At 46.4% G+C, this 12,601-nt stretch overlaps 1 protein-coding gene across 2 annotated transcripts in view; it reads left to right on the forward strand.

The window, feature by feature from the left end:
- The window catches only part of MLLT1 (MLLT1 super elongation complex subunit), a 98,067-nt gene that overhangs the window by 71,397 nt on the left and 14,069 nt on the right, over nt 1-12,601 (forward strand). For both annotated transcript variants that reach the window (XM_040327208.1, XM_040327189.1), the window contains one exon: nt 748-846. In XM_040327208.1, coding sequence (XP_040183142.1) covers nt 748-846 — 99 coding nt within the window. The remainder of the gene's footprint in view (nt 1-747; nt 847-12,601) is intronic.

Raw genomic sequence — 12,601 nt, forward strand, 5'->3', positions numbered from 1 at the left:
TACGATAGAGCTTTAACTTGCATTTTTGGATGGCATGGCGAACTGTGTTCAGACATAGATTTTTGGTATTATTCCTGAGCCCATGCAGTGATGTCCATTACAGAATCATGTCTATTCCTAATGCATTGCTTATCTGAGGGCCCAAAAATCACAGGCATTCAATATTGCTTTTCGTACTTGTCCCTTGTGCACAGATTTTTCCAGATTCTCTGAATCATTTGATATTTTGTACTGTAGGTGATAATATATTTAGTCTTTCCAATTTTTTGTTGAGGAACATTCTTCGGAAATTGTTCGACAATTTTTAGATGTAATTTTTCACAGTTTGTGAACCTTATCCCATCTTTACTTCTCAGACACCCTGAATCTCTTTTCATACCCAGTCAGGTTACTGACCTGTTGCCAATAAGCCTAATAAGTTGCAAAATGTTCTTCCTAGTTAGCATCACTTTGACAACTTTTTTTTTTTCCTGCCCTATACCAACTTTAAGATGTGTTGCTGCCATCAATTTTAAAAACTACCTTCATATTTATTTATTTTTCTTACATTTTCCATTTTTTCAATTTAAACATTTTGATGTTTTCTATTGTGAATAAAATATGGCTTTTATGAGATTTTCAAATGATTACATTCCATTTTTATGTACATTTTTCAGTGTCCCAACTTTTTTTGGAAGTGTGTGTGTGTGTGTGTGTGACATTTATAGTGTTTGTTGACCACCCAGCCTTACATAGTTCTTTATACAGGTGGCCAATGGCAGAGGCCTGTCCCTAAGAACCCTTTCAAGAGTATGCCCACCATGGAGGAGGAAGATCCATTCTTTACAGAGAGTGACGTCTGCTGCTGTAAGTGCAGGGCTTGCGCCCTTTAAAACTGTCCCACGGTGTTGGTGCTCCAATGTCTCAGGCCACTAAGTTGTTCTATAGTAGGCAAGGTTGAAAGAAGACAAAAGTGCATCAAGTCCAACCTATGTATGTGATTTTATGTCAATATTACATTCTATATTCCTGTATGTTGCTGTCGTTCAGTTGCTTATCTAATAGTTTTTTAAATTATCGATGCTTCCTGCTGAAACCACTGCATGTGGAAGGCAATTCCACACCCTTACCGCTCTTGCAGTAAAGAACCCTCTATGCAGTATAAGGTTAAACTGCTTTTCTTCTAATGTTAGTGAATGGCCACGTGTCTTATTAAATTCCCTTACGCGGAAAGTTTTATCCCTATGGTGGGGTCACCAGTACTGTATTTGTACATTTGAAATCACAACCCCTCACAAGTGTCTCTTCTTCAGAGAGAACAAGTTCAGTGCTCGTAACATTTCCTCATAACTAATGTCCTCCAGACCCTTTATTAGTTTTGTTCTCTGGACTCTCTCCAGTTACAGCACATCCTTCCTGAGGACTGGTGCCCAGAACTGGACAGCATACTCCATTCTGCAGAGAAGTTATTGCCCTGCTTAGCTTAGTATCGTCCCAATTACTGCTAATGATAACGTTGTCATTACTAAAATCTTGTATATAGTCCCTTATCATATCCTCTCTAAGAGCTTACATACAATTGATGTTAGGCTAACTGGTCTGTAATTCCCACTGGTCTGTTGCATGCTGCAACATGGTAAATGGTGTGTCACAGCTATGTACATGAGCCGTTTGCACCATTTTCCCCCTCATTTTAGGGATACCATTGCTACTCTTATTGATGCTTTATGTTCCTGTTTAGTGTTAAAGCAGCCAGAGTCTGTTCACCCCAAGGTCTTCTGCATGTGGTCCCCCTAAGCCTGCCCAAGAATGGTGGACCTTCCCAGTCCACTGACTGTACAATGCTTGGCCTCATCCTAAAAACAATTTGTGCCTTCAGAACGTTTTTCTCCGTAATAACCTATTTAAGAACTTCATGCCAAAATGGACAGTCCCTGTGGTGGATCCTGCTACCTCTTTCATAACAAGATGCTTACTATCTCAGTAGAGGATAATCCTGTGTTCAGGGGCTCAGTAGACAAAAGATTAGTGGTACCTTTTTTTTAAGGTAATTTTTCCTTGGCAGGCACCTTCTATGCAAACGGCAGTTTCCCAAGCCGTTGCAGTCTGGTCCAAGCACGTCCTGAGGCTCTAGTTCCATCTTAACAAATTTCAATGTTTTCCACAAACTGGAGATTCTATCTGTGATCTTACGCTATGGTGTGAACAGCTGGGCAAATACTTGTAGCCAGGATGAGCCTCCTCTCTGTCCTTATACAGATGATTCTGTTTCTCATGTGCTGGTCTTCAGAACTCCTGTGCATGAGGTGTCTCGAGCATCTATCCTTTGAGAGAGCACATCTGTTTGTTCCCTCCTTGGATAAGTATGTTGAGAAAATTGTAGGGGGTAATAGTACTCTCTACCCCAGAAAACGAAGGCTTGTACTCCTGAGGCAAGGAAAGGGTTATTTTGTTCTCTCCTGACCTCCAGCTTCAAATCTAAGTCTGGGACAAACTTTTATAGAAAACATAGTCTTCCGAGACAACCAACTTTGGCTCCAAGCTCTATTCTCTTGTCAGAGTGGGGGATTGTCTGTTGGGCCTTCTGGTCCCAGGAAGTCTCAGATGTTTGGGTCCAGTGCTTCTCCTTCATCTGCTTTGCACCAGACTGACCCAGGAGGATGTGGTGATACTCCCCATAGGGCCTGCGTGATCATGCAAAACTTCTGTCCCAACGACCAGTCCGCTATATTGCTTCTCAGTCACTGGCTTTAATGGCATGGTTGTTTGAAGCCCATTTCCTAAGCTACAGGATTCTGTCGGATTTCATCCCTACCCTCTTGAAGGTTAGGAAGATACCATCGCACCTGCAAAGCCTATTTTTGCATGGTGTAAAACAAGGAAATGTTATCCTTGGTCTGACCTCGATATGAGTTTACAGGAACCTCAACTACAGAGGAGACTTTGGGTATCAATGCACACTTAACAATGCTCGCTGTCTGCACTGAAACATGTTGATTTGGCAGTAGAAACCCTGATTTGCTATTCTTTAATAATTGTTATATCATCTACAGCTCGCTGACCAATGTTCTGTTCCAACTCGGAAACCCCTCCAACAGAGGTAAAGGCCACTAAAGGGGCCACCTTCTGAGATAGTGTCAAGAGAAAATCTCTGATGTTTCCAAAAGGAAGGTTCCTGAAGAACCGAGAGCACCAGAGTCAAAACTCATGGGGGGGAAGAGATGGGCCAAGAGGGGAAAGTATATGACAAACCCCCCTGCACACAAAAAGGACCCACTAGGGAATGGGCCGCAAAAAGGGCACTGAAAGAACACAGCCAAGGCTGAAATCTGCCCCCAAACGGTGCTTTAAGCAATTTTTAGATCCACTCCAAGCTGTAAAAACAGCAGGACCCAGGACACCGAGTACGTCCATGGACGTCACTCCATCCCTTCGCACCAAGAGATGTAGGCCTGCCAGGTGTGGCGGTAGATCCTCCGGAAGAAGACTACCGTGCCCTCGGCGTTGTTGAGATGACAAGAGTCGGACAGACCACGGTCATTTAAAGTCTGGCTTCCAATAGCCATGTTGAGCAAGTCAGTGACTGTACATCAGGAGGAAGTATGGGACCTCGAGACAGAGGGACCTCCCGCCCTGGCAATTGCCAGGGTACCTCCGCTACCAGGCGCCCGATATCGGCGTACCAAGGACGCTGAGTTCAATCTGGAGCGATTAGAATCATTGGGATCTCCTCAGCCTCCACTCTGTGGAGCAGCCGAGGAAGCAACTACAATGGAGGAACGGCACAAAGTCGCCGATACAAACCCCACAGGGCCACCAGCGCGACTTGCGCGTCTGTACCAGATCACTAGACCTGACCACTAACTTCGACACCCTTGCGGTGGAGACGAGCAGATCCATGCCCTGTGAGGCTCACCTCCTGCAAAGGAACAAAAACACCCCAAGCGCAAAGACCAGTCGCCCTGGTCCAGCATCTGGCGACTCCAGTAGTCCGCTGGCTGGTATACCTGATGGTAGACCGAAGCCACGGCCGTGGCGTTGTCCAGCTGAAACCAGATCGGATGACCTTGCAACCTCCTCGACCACAAGGAGAAGCATATCCTGATCGCCTAAAATAGTAGGACAATGAACGGTAGACAGCACCTGATATTCCCAGGTGGTCTCCCACCCAGGCACTAGCCAGGTCCGACCCTGGGTAGCTACCAAGACCAGACGACAACGGGGACACATTCAGGGAGATGGACCCCCAAGGTTCACAACCCGGGGGGCTGGTATCCGTCATAAACACCGACCACTGGAAGGAATAAACAACTTCCCGGACCAAAGAGTCGTGGATCTCCGTCACCACCTCAGAGAGGCTCTGACTAGGTGGCGCACCGGAATCTGATGATTTCAGAGACAAGAGAGGAGTCCGTATTAACCCTAGATACTCCAGCACTGAGTCGGAACCTAGCATGCCCCGGATTTGAACCTTGGGTCGCACACATCTAGGGCAGGCTTGCTGCCACTGAGCTACACCTTCTGGCCTAAACGTTTAACACCCACCTGAATCTTCGGAGGGTCTGAATGGGAATAACACATCCACTAGGTCTGAGACAGAAGCTGCTCTCAGAAGAAAGTCGTCCAAGTAGCCAATGAGGCAAAGCTTCACTGTCCCAACAAAGTTAGGATAAGTGCGAGCTCCCAGCTGAAAACCCATGGTGCTGACGCCAAATCAAAAGGGAAGGGCCACAGGCTGACAGAGACCCTCTCTCATCACGAAGTACAGAAAAAAACACTGTGACATGCGCAAAACGGGACATGCATATATGCATCCCTGATGTCCGAGGACGTCTCCCGGATGGAGCGCAGCTACCACCGAACGAATGGATTCCATGCGGAACTACCCGACGTTCACAAAATGTATTTAGGGCCTGAGGCCCATAGAAAACCCCAAACCTCTCGTCCTGCAGGAAAGGTAAAATTACCCCGCAGCTTAGCAAGTTCCACACTGACCAAGGCAGACCGACGGGCTGGGAAAGGAAAACACGAGGAAAGAACTTTGTTCTGTGGATAGGAGGAAACCCTATCTAGTACTCCGAAGAGACCACCTCGCAGACCCACTGATCGGAGAGCAGGGAGGTTTCACCAAATTGTGAACCTGCAAGCCGCCCCTCCCACCTAGAGACAGGGAGGGAAGGCTACATACATTGGCAGGATTTTGGTGCCGGCGTGATCGACTTACGCACCCAGGGACGGATTAGTCCCCCCAGCTGGGCCTTTGACGGCCTGGGAGGGTTGCCCCTAAATAATACACACACATAGTGTGTATGTATATTATGTATGTTTATGCACACATGCTTTTGGAGGAAACCAGTGTACCCGGAGGAACCCACGCAGACACAGGGAGCGACAATGCAAGCTCCAGGCAGATTGGCGTCAGTGTCCGGATTCGAACCAATGACTCTCTTGCTGCCAAGTAATGGAGTTAACCACTACACCACCGTGTGCATAAAACCATTCTGAAACAGAAGCCCTGGATAACAAGGGCGCAGCATTCAATGAAGCATTACAGACCTATATGAGGCCCTGGACCAGCTGGTTCGCTAGCCTAATAACTTCGGGAGAGATTTGGTGCTCCTCCACTGTCTGGTGCAAAATGCTCACTCTGTGAGTTGTATACAGCACTAGGGGTCAGGACTACTCCAAGATGGCCACCGAGCGTTCAGAACGCAGCCACAGAGAAATGGCCGACCGCAATGTAAACTGCACCATAGTGCGGCTACGACAAAATGGCCACCAATGGGAGTTTTAAATGTAATTGAAAAACCGTGAACAAAAAATGTAGCGCTAAAATGCAATGTGAGATGCCAAGTGGGGCACCGACATTAAATGGTGCAAGTGCACATATCTGACTGACATGAAAGTCAGAAATAAAGTTCCATGTAAAAGAGAAAAAAAAACAAAACATAAAACCAAGTCTCTGTTAGGAACTTGAAGTGGGTCATCAATTGAACAATTGGTGAAGGGTGTAGGGTGGACTGATGTCCAATGATTGAAGAAACAAACAGGTGATCAAGTTGTCTGCAGTGATCTATAGAAATCGCAATGATATCAGATGTATGGTAGGTATAAATACGCTTACCGGATGAGTTGGACTCTGATACTGTACAGCAAAAGAGTCAAACGGGCATAGTGGTCATTTGGAAACCGGGACCACTGCAACCGGGTATAGGATGGAAGTTGTAGATGAAGCTCCAACTGGCATGGACACTGGGAACCAGTGATGTTCAAATGGCGTGCTGTAGAACTCCAACAGATTCCGGATGGGATCCTTAGACTGCGTATCCAGGAGTACAAGCAATGAACTCACTTTTATTGTCATCATTTATGTATGACTTTTACTGAATAAACCTCACCTTGGTTTTATTGACCTGCGCTATTGGAGCCCCCTTTTCTTTATTTCATCTCATGGTCTGACCGGAGCTTCAGCCGAGTTCATTGCTTGTACTCCTGGATACGCAGTCTAAGGATCCCATCCGGAATCCGTTGGAGTTCTACAGCACGCCATTTGAACATCACTGGTTCCCGGTGTCCATGCCAGTTGGAGCTTCATCTACAACTTCCATCTTATACCCGGTTGCAGTGGTCCCGGTTTCCAAATGACCACTATGCCCGTTGGACTCTGATACTGTACAGCAAAAGAGTCAAACTCATCCGGTAAGCGTATTTATACCTACCATACATCTGATATCATTGCGATTTCTATAGATCACTGCAGACAACTTGATCACCTGTTTGTTACTTCAATCACTGGACATCAGTCCACCCTACACCCTTCACCAATTGTTCAATTGATGACCCACTTCAAGTTCCTAATAGAGACTTGGTTTTATGTTTTGTGTTTTTTCTTTTTTACATGGAACTTTATTTCTGACTTTCATGTCCGTCATATATGTGCACTTGCACCATTTAATGTCGGTGCCCCACTTGGCATCTCACATTGCATTTTAGCGCTACATTTTTTGTTCACCATTTACTAGGCTTTGTTTGTTTGTATGTAGCAGCTTACCTTTTGTTTTAGTTAGCGCCGTTTTTTCCCTATTTTGGTAATTGAAAAACCGCCCATAAAATGGCACCAGCGCCGACTGAGACCCCAGAGTAGTGGCCACAATAGGCCGCAAGTCAGACCCCAGCATGGTAAACATGGAACGGGTCAGTACTTTGGATCTTCTATCAGTCAGATCCATACAAGCAGGGGTTCCCGCAATAGGGAGAGTGGTCACCTATACATGACAACCGGAGGGTCCACCACCAGAGAAGAAGCCCACCTTTTGAAAAGGCTCTCCTCAAAGGGGCACTGAACTGCCCGGTGGTGAGGGACTACAAAAGCCCTCAGCGGCTATTCTCATTCCGCCTCTTAGAAATTATCAAAGAAAGGCACAGAAGCAAAAAACCTACACAGAGAGGTCTGATTTGTGTAATCCAAAAAAGACCGAGCCCTCGGCGGAAACCCAGCTGCACTATCCAGCTAAAGAGAGTCCCTTGCAGCAGTGAGAAGCGCACCCATAAATGCCTTATCCTGCTTTTTTTTTTTTTTTTTTACTACCCAGGTACCTGGTCCATGGCTCCATAACAGAGCATTCCCCAGGGCATAACGGGGGAAGGGGGCACTGTTTTACCGCCCGTCCGCAGTCCACCCCCACCCTGGCACAAATGTGACTAACAATAAAACCTCTGTGGGAATCCCAGGTGCTAACACCTGCTGCCACCACCAGCATGTTGGGGAAGGACTCAGATACTGACTCCAAATATTAATAATATTTACATAGTGTATATGTATAATATGCACACCTGTCCTTACAAATAAACAAAAGTTCCTAGAGCCCTATTCAGGGCCTCTCACCCACTTGCTGCGCTGATCAGTGGTACCCAGGGGACTCACCTCAGGAGGAGACTTCCCGGCGCTGCCGTCCGCTCTTAGCACACGGCGTGTGAGAGGAAAAGAACTGTGAGGTAACTGTGCGGCATCTGCAGGGACCTGTGTGCCAAATGGCGGCAAAATGCCGCGTTTAAACAGGAAAAGCCTCCTAGGGCTTTTTAACAGTGAAAAACCCCTCACAGGAAAGCCCCATACAAAAAAGAAAAAACACAGGCCAGATAACACAGTCCCCTCAGGAAGGCCCCCTCCCCCTGACAGCGGCAATGTTAGCAATGCAGCAAGGGAAAAGGAGCAGGGAAGGGAGAAGAGGACCCCCGAACCCCAGGAATGCCCAGCCGCACCAACCCACCGAAGCGGGAGGAACTGTACTTACCCGTCCGAGCGAGGACTTGCTGACGCATTCCTGACAGAACTACAACTGTAATGGAGGTAGCTGTCGGCCCGATCCAATGTGAGTGAGACAACACCACAGCCCAGTCATATGTGGACCTCGGAGTAAAGCTCACCAGCCACCCCAGGAGTCATGGGGTATGGCGTGGCAGACCCAGCCTCTTTGCAAAGGTGTGCCCACGCTTGCTGGTCGGACTGAGTAGACTACAAGGATCTATATTATCCAGCCTGTCTCTCAGCCGACAGTTGAAAGAAGATTCTTCAAGAAAAAGTAAAATTAAAAAAAATTCTCCTCGGGGTGCTGGGCCCAAAGGGAGCCATACGTCCTTCTCCTTGCTAGGCAGAACAAAACTGAGGCTGCATGCTGCAGTGAGGAGGGTTATGTCTGGAGGGACCGCCCCCTGGGCGGGGCTGTTTAATTCTGTTAATGTAACATGTATTTAATTATCTAACATTTTTCTGCCTAGTCCTCTCCTGTAAACAGGGAACATAACCCACTTGTCAAGAGTTAAAGAGCGGTGTCCGTCCATGGACAATAAGAGAAAAAAAGGATACTCACCAAAGTGGATGCTGCATTGGTCCATTGCTGTATCTGTCCCCTGCCAACTCTAAGACTGAGAACTGAGCAATCAAATACCGCTAATTACTCGGCTCTCGGTCTTTAGGCTGTAGAGAGCTGGTGACTGTCAATCACTGGTGACTGTCAATCACTGGCTCTCTGCTCCTCTAGCACTCACTGGAATGCTGGGCTGTGGAGGGGGCAGCAGCAGCTGATTGAGTCAGAGACAGATGTCGTTGCAGGCATCTTTGTGGATCCTGACACCATGGTTGGGATCTTTTGAGAGCCTGGACTGGCTCTGTGATGTCTGCCAATAGCCGACTTTGGCCTTCTGTTGGCTGAAAATGGGTCACAGGAGTGCTGAACAAACTGTGATCCATAGGAAAAGTACAGCCAAAAAAAAAAGCTTTGGCTATCCTCCTCCTCCTATAAAGCTGCAGTCTCTACGCTAGCTATGGCTGCCTAAGCAGGAAAGATCTGACTATTGCTGCAGCCACTTGCCTGTTTTTGTCCTTCTGTTCAGAGTAAGTGCTACTAATGTGATGTTTTCCTATTTCAACTCACCAGCTCCTGCCATTAGTGCTCTTTCTCACTGTGATTTCATTATCCCTGCAGTGGTCCAACGTGAGCCCAGATCAACATGCACCATGGTCATTGTATTGGTATGTGGAGGTGTTTTGTTGTGGTGTGCATGGTAAAAAGAGCATTGCCTAATAGATGTATCCTCTCTCTATCTTCTATAAATCTAGTGTCCAGAGTCTGGGAGTAAACAGGAGTAAATCGCCCAAGACCTCCTTCTCTGTGTACCAGCAAACACCACAGTTCGATGCTTCCTCTTATCTCACCATTGATACAGTATGATTCCAGATCTCACTGTGGCTTAAACATTGGTCAACAGATAGTACTTCAAAGAACAGCCCATGTGAAATGCCATATTCACGGAAAGCTGTGGGTGGCTTTTCAAGGTTTGAACATTTTCCTGTCAATGCTGAAGGCACATCAAGTTAACCCTCCTCTTGTGTTAGGGTCAGAACCGACCCGTTTTCAGGTTTTGAATGTCTATAAGTGTCACATAAATTTGTTTATTGCATCAAGATTTTTTTACTTTGTCAGGAACCTCTATTTAAACAATGTAATAGAAAAAGAATCCTTTTCACTAAATTATAAAATACTGTGGTGAAAATTAAGACGTTTATGGTGTTAGGGTCAATTCTGACCCAGTTATAATATAGGATTATAGGACACTAATAAGTGCCAAAACTGAAATCATAAACACTCTCTCTGCTTAGTAACACTGACAGTCAATCACCTCTACACCCTGTGAGCTGTAGTTAGGGAGGGGCCTATCTCTTAGCCTGCTTGTCTGCTTCTCTAAATAAAGTAAAGAAACATAGGACCAATTTATAATATTCTATTGCGGTTTATTTTACCATTTTTTTTTATTTGAAAATTAGAGGTATGCTATCAAAAGAAAGGTCTAAGGGGTCACACCAAAAATATTAAAACCAATCTTTTCAAGGATAAATAAGCCTAACAAGGTAACCAAGAGGTAAGAAACAAATTGGATGATAAATAATTGTTCAGGGGGTATTTTATGGCTGATTTAAGACACGGGTCAAAACCGACCCGTTAACATCATGGATAGTAACAGAAAGCTAACATAAGAGGAGGGTTAATCTGAGGGGGAACAATAAGAGTGCCTCATATATTATGCAGTACATTCTTTGGATTATGGCAGATCTTCTTTCCTGGGTAGAATGCGCTCCTGATGATCTAAAGCAGGAGTTTCCAAACAAAGGGCCAGTTTACTGTCCTCCAGACAGAGGCGTATCTAGTGAAAATGGCGCATATGGCAAGCACTGAAACTGCGCTCCCTATCAAAACATTTGAAACCCATCTTTCAGATAACCTTAACAAAAAGAAACCGCTAACAAAACTACAAGTCAAGCGCTTTAATTACCCCTTACACCAAAGTCAATAGCGTTACATCTTATATCACAGTTCCCCCTTTAGAGTTCCCAGAGAGCCCCCCCTTACATCGGAATCCACAGAGTTCCCCTTCACACTGGGAAATCTGCTCTAAAGAATGCTGTGGACTCTGGCGTCATCTTTATATACACTGTAAGGGGAGGTGACTCTGACACAAAGGGGATCTCTGTGGACTGTAGGGGGGCCTCTGATGTGAGGGGGTATCTGGTTATCACAGTGTCCAGAGATCCCACTTAGATCAGCGTTCCCCTTTACCCCAGATTCTGCAGAGTTCCCCCTTAAAGCAGTGTGCCAAACAATAAGTATTTCTAGACAGGGGTCAGGTCAGCCATGGCAGGCCTGTAACAGCACAGATCCTTTTACTTTATATGCTTTGCAGCCTCCCTCCACAGTATGTGTGAGCATTTCCAGACCTCCATGGGACTACAAATTCCAGCATAGTAGGCTATGGTCTTATTTCTCTGCTGCTCCCCAGTCCCCCACACCAGTGTTGCCAACCTACCAGATTGAAATTTACTGGCACGACAGCCAAAATTTACTGGCGCAGCCACGTTTTTACTGGCATTTCACAAAAGTTACTAAATTAAATTTTTAGGTGCAAATTACAGTATTTAGGCTACAAACAAGTACGCTAGGCAAATCGCAATGTGATTTAAGGTAGATATAAAGGTAAAAAAACAAATTTTTGTTATTTTCGATATAATAAGGGCAAATTATTTAGTTACATCATCCCCCTCTCTCACCAACACCCCCTGTCTTCACCTCCCTTTGTGGTGCCACAATCTCCCCCTGCCTCCAATCTCCCCCAGGCTCTCTACCTCCAATAACCCCCTGCCTCCATCGTCCCCTGCCTCCATCCCCCTCTGCGGTGCCACCAACAACCCCTGTCTCCATCCCCCACCCTCTGCGGTGCCACCAACACCCCCTGCCACTAACACCCTCTGCCTCCAATCTCCCCCTGCCTCCACCCCCCTCTGTGGTGCCACCGCAGCCACCATCACCCCCTGCCTCCAATCACCCCCTGCCTTTAATCTCCATGCGCAGTTCCAAGCCGAACCGATCTCGGCTATTTTTACTGGCACATTCCCACAACCACAGACATTTACGAAGGGGGGAAAAAGGTGCCCGTTTTTACGAACTGTCCGTAAAAATATGGACGGTTGGCAACACTGCCCCACACACAGTGTGATTGAGAATGATGACTGCACTGATATACAAGATGACACCCTCTCTCCCTGCCTGCTGCAGTGCTGCACAAACCCAGCCACTGCCAGAGTCTGTGCCCCCACTACCCCCTTACCAGAGACCAGGGCCGCTGTTAGATATCATGGGGCCCCCTACAGCCTACCTGATGGGGCCCATGACCCCATCCCTGGCCCTGCCTTAACCTCAAAAACATAATTCAGCTGTCTTCAAGTGATATTTATCATCCCTTGTGATACCTTGGGTAGTGACATCTCCTCTTTATGAAGAAATCTGTGTTTATTAGACCCATTGATCCCTCCTCTGCCCACCAAGGCTTATTGGCTGCTTTTTTAGCTGGTACCAGCCAGGTAAATGCAGAAACAATACTGGAAGTGATGAAATCTTCATAACTTATGGCCTCAGCTGTCAGTCACAGAGGAGAGGGATAAACTGATGTTCCTCCTCTTTCTTTGTGCGCTGCCAATCCGACCAGATGGAATGAGAGAGCCTTTATTGCTATTAACTACATACAAGCGGGGAGGAGTTCATATTCCAGCAAGTCGAATTAGAAAAAATAA

Source organism: Rana temporaria, chromosome 1 (genome assembly GCF_905171775.1).
Source record: "Rana temporaria chromosome 1, aRanTem1.1, whole genome shotgun sequence".
NCBI classification, from domain to species: domain Eukaryota; kingdom Metazoa; phylum Chordata; class Amphibia; order Anura; family Ranidae; genus Rana; species Rana temporaria.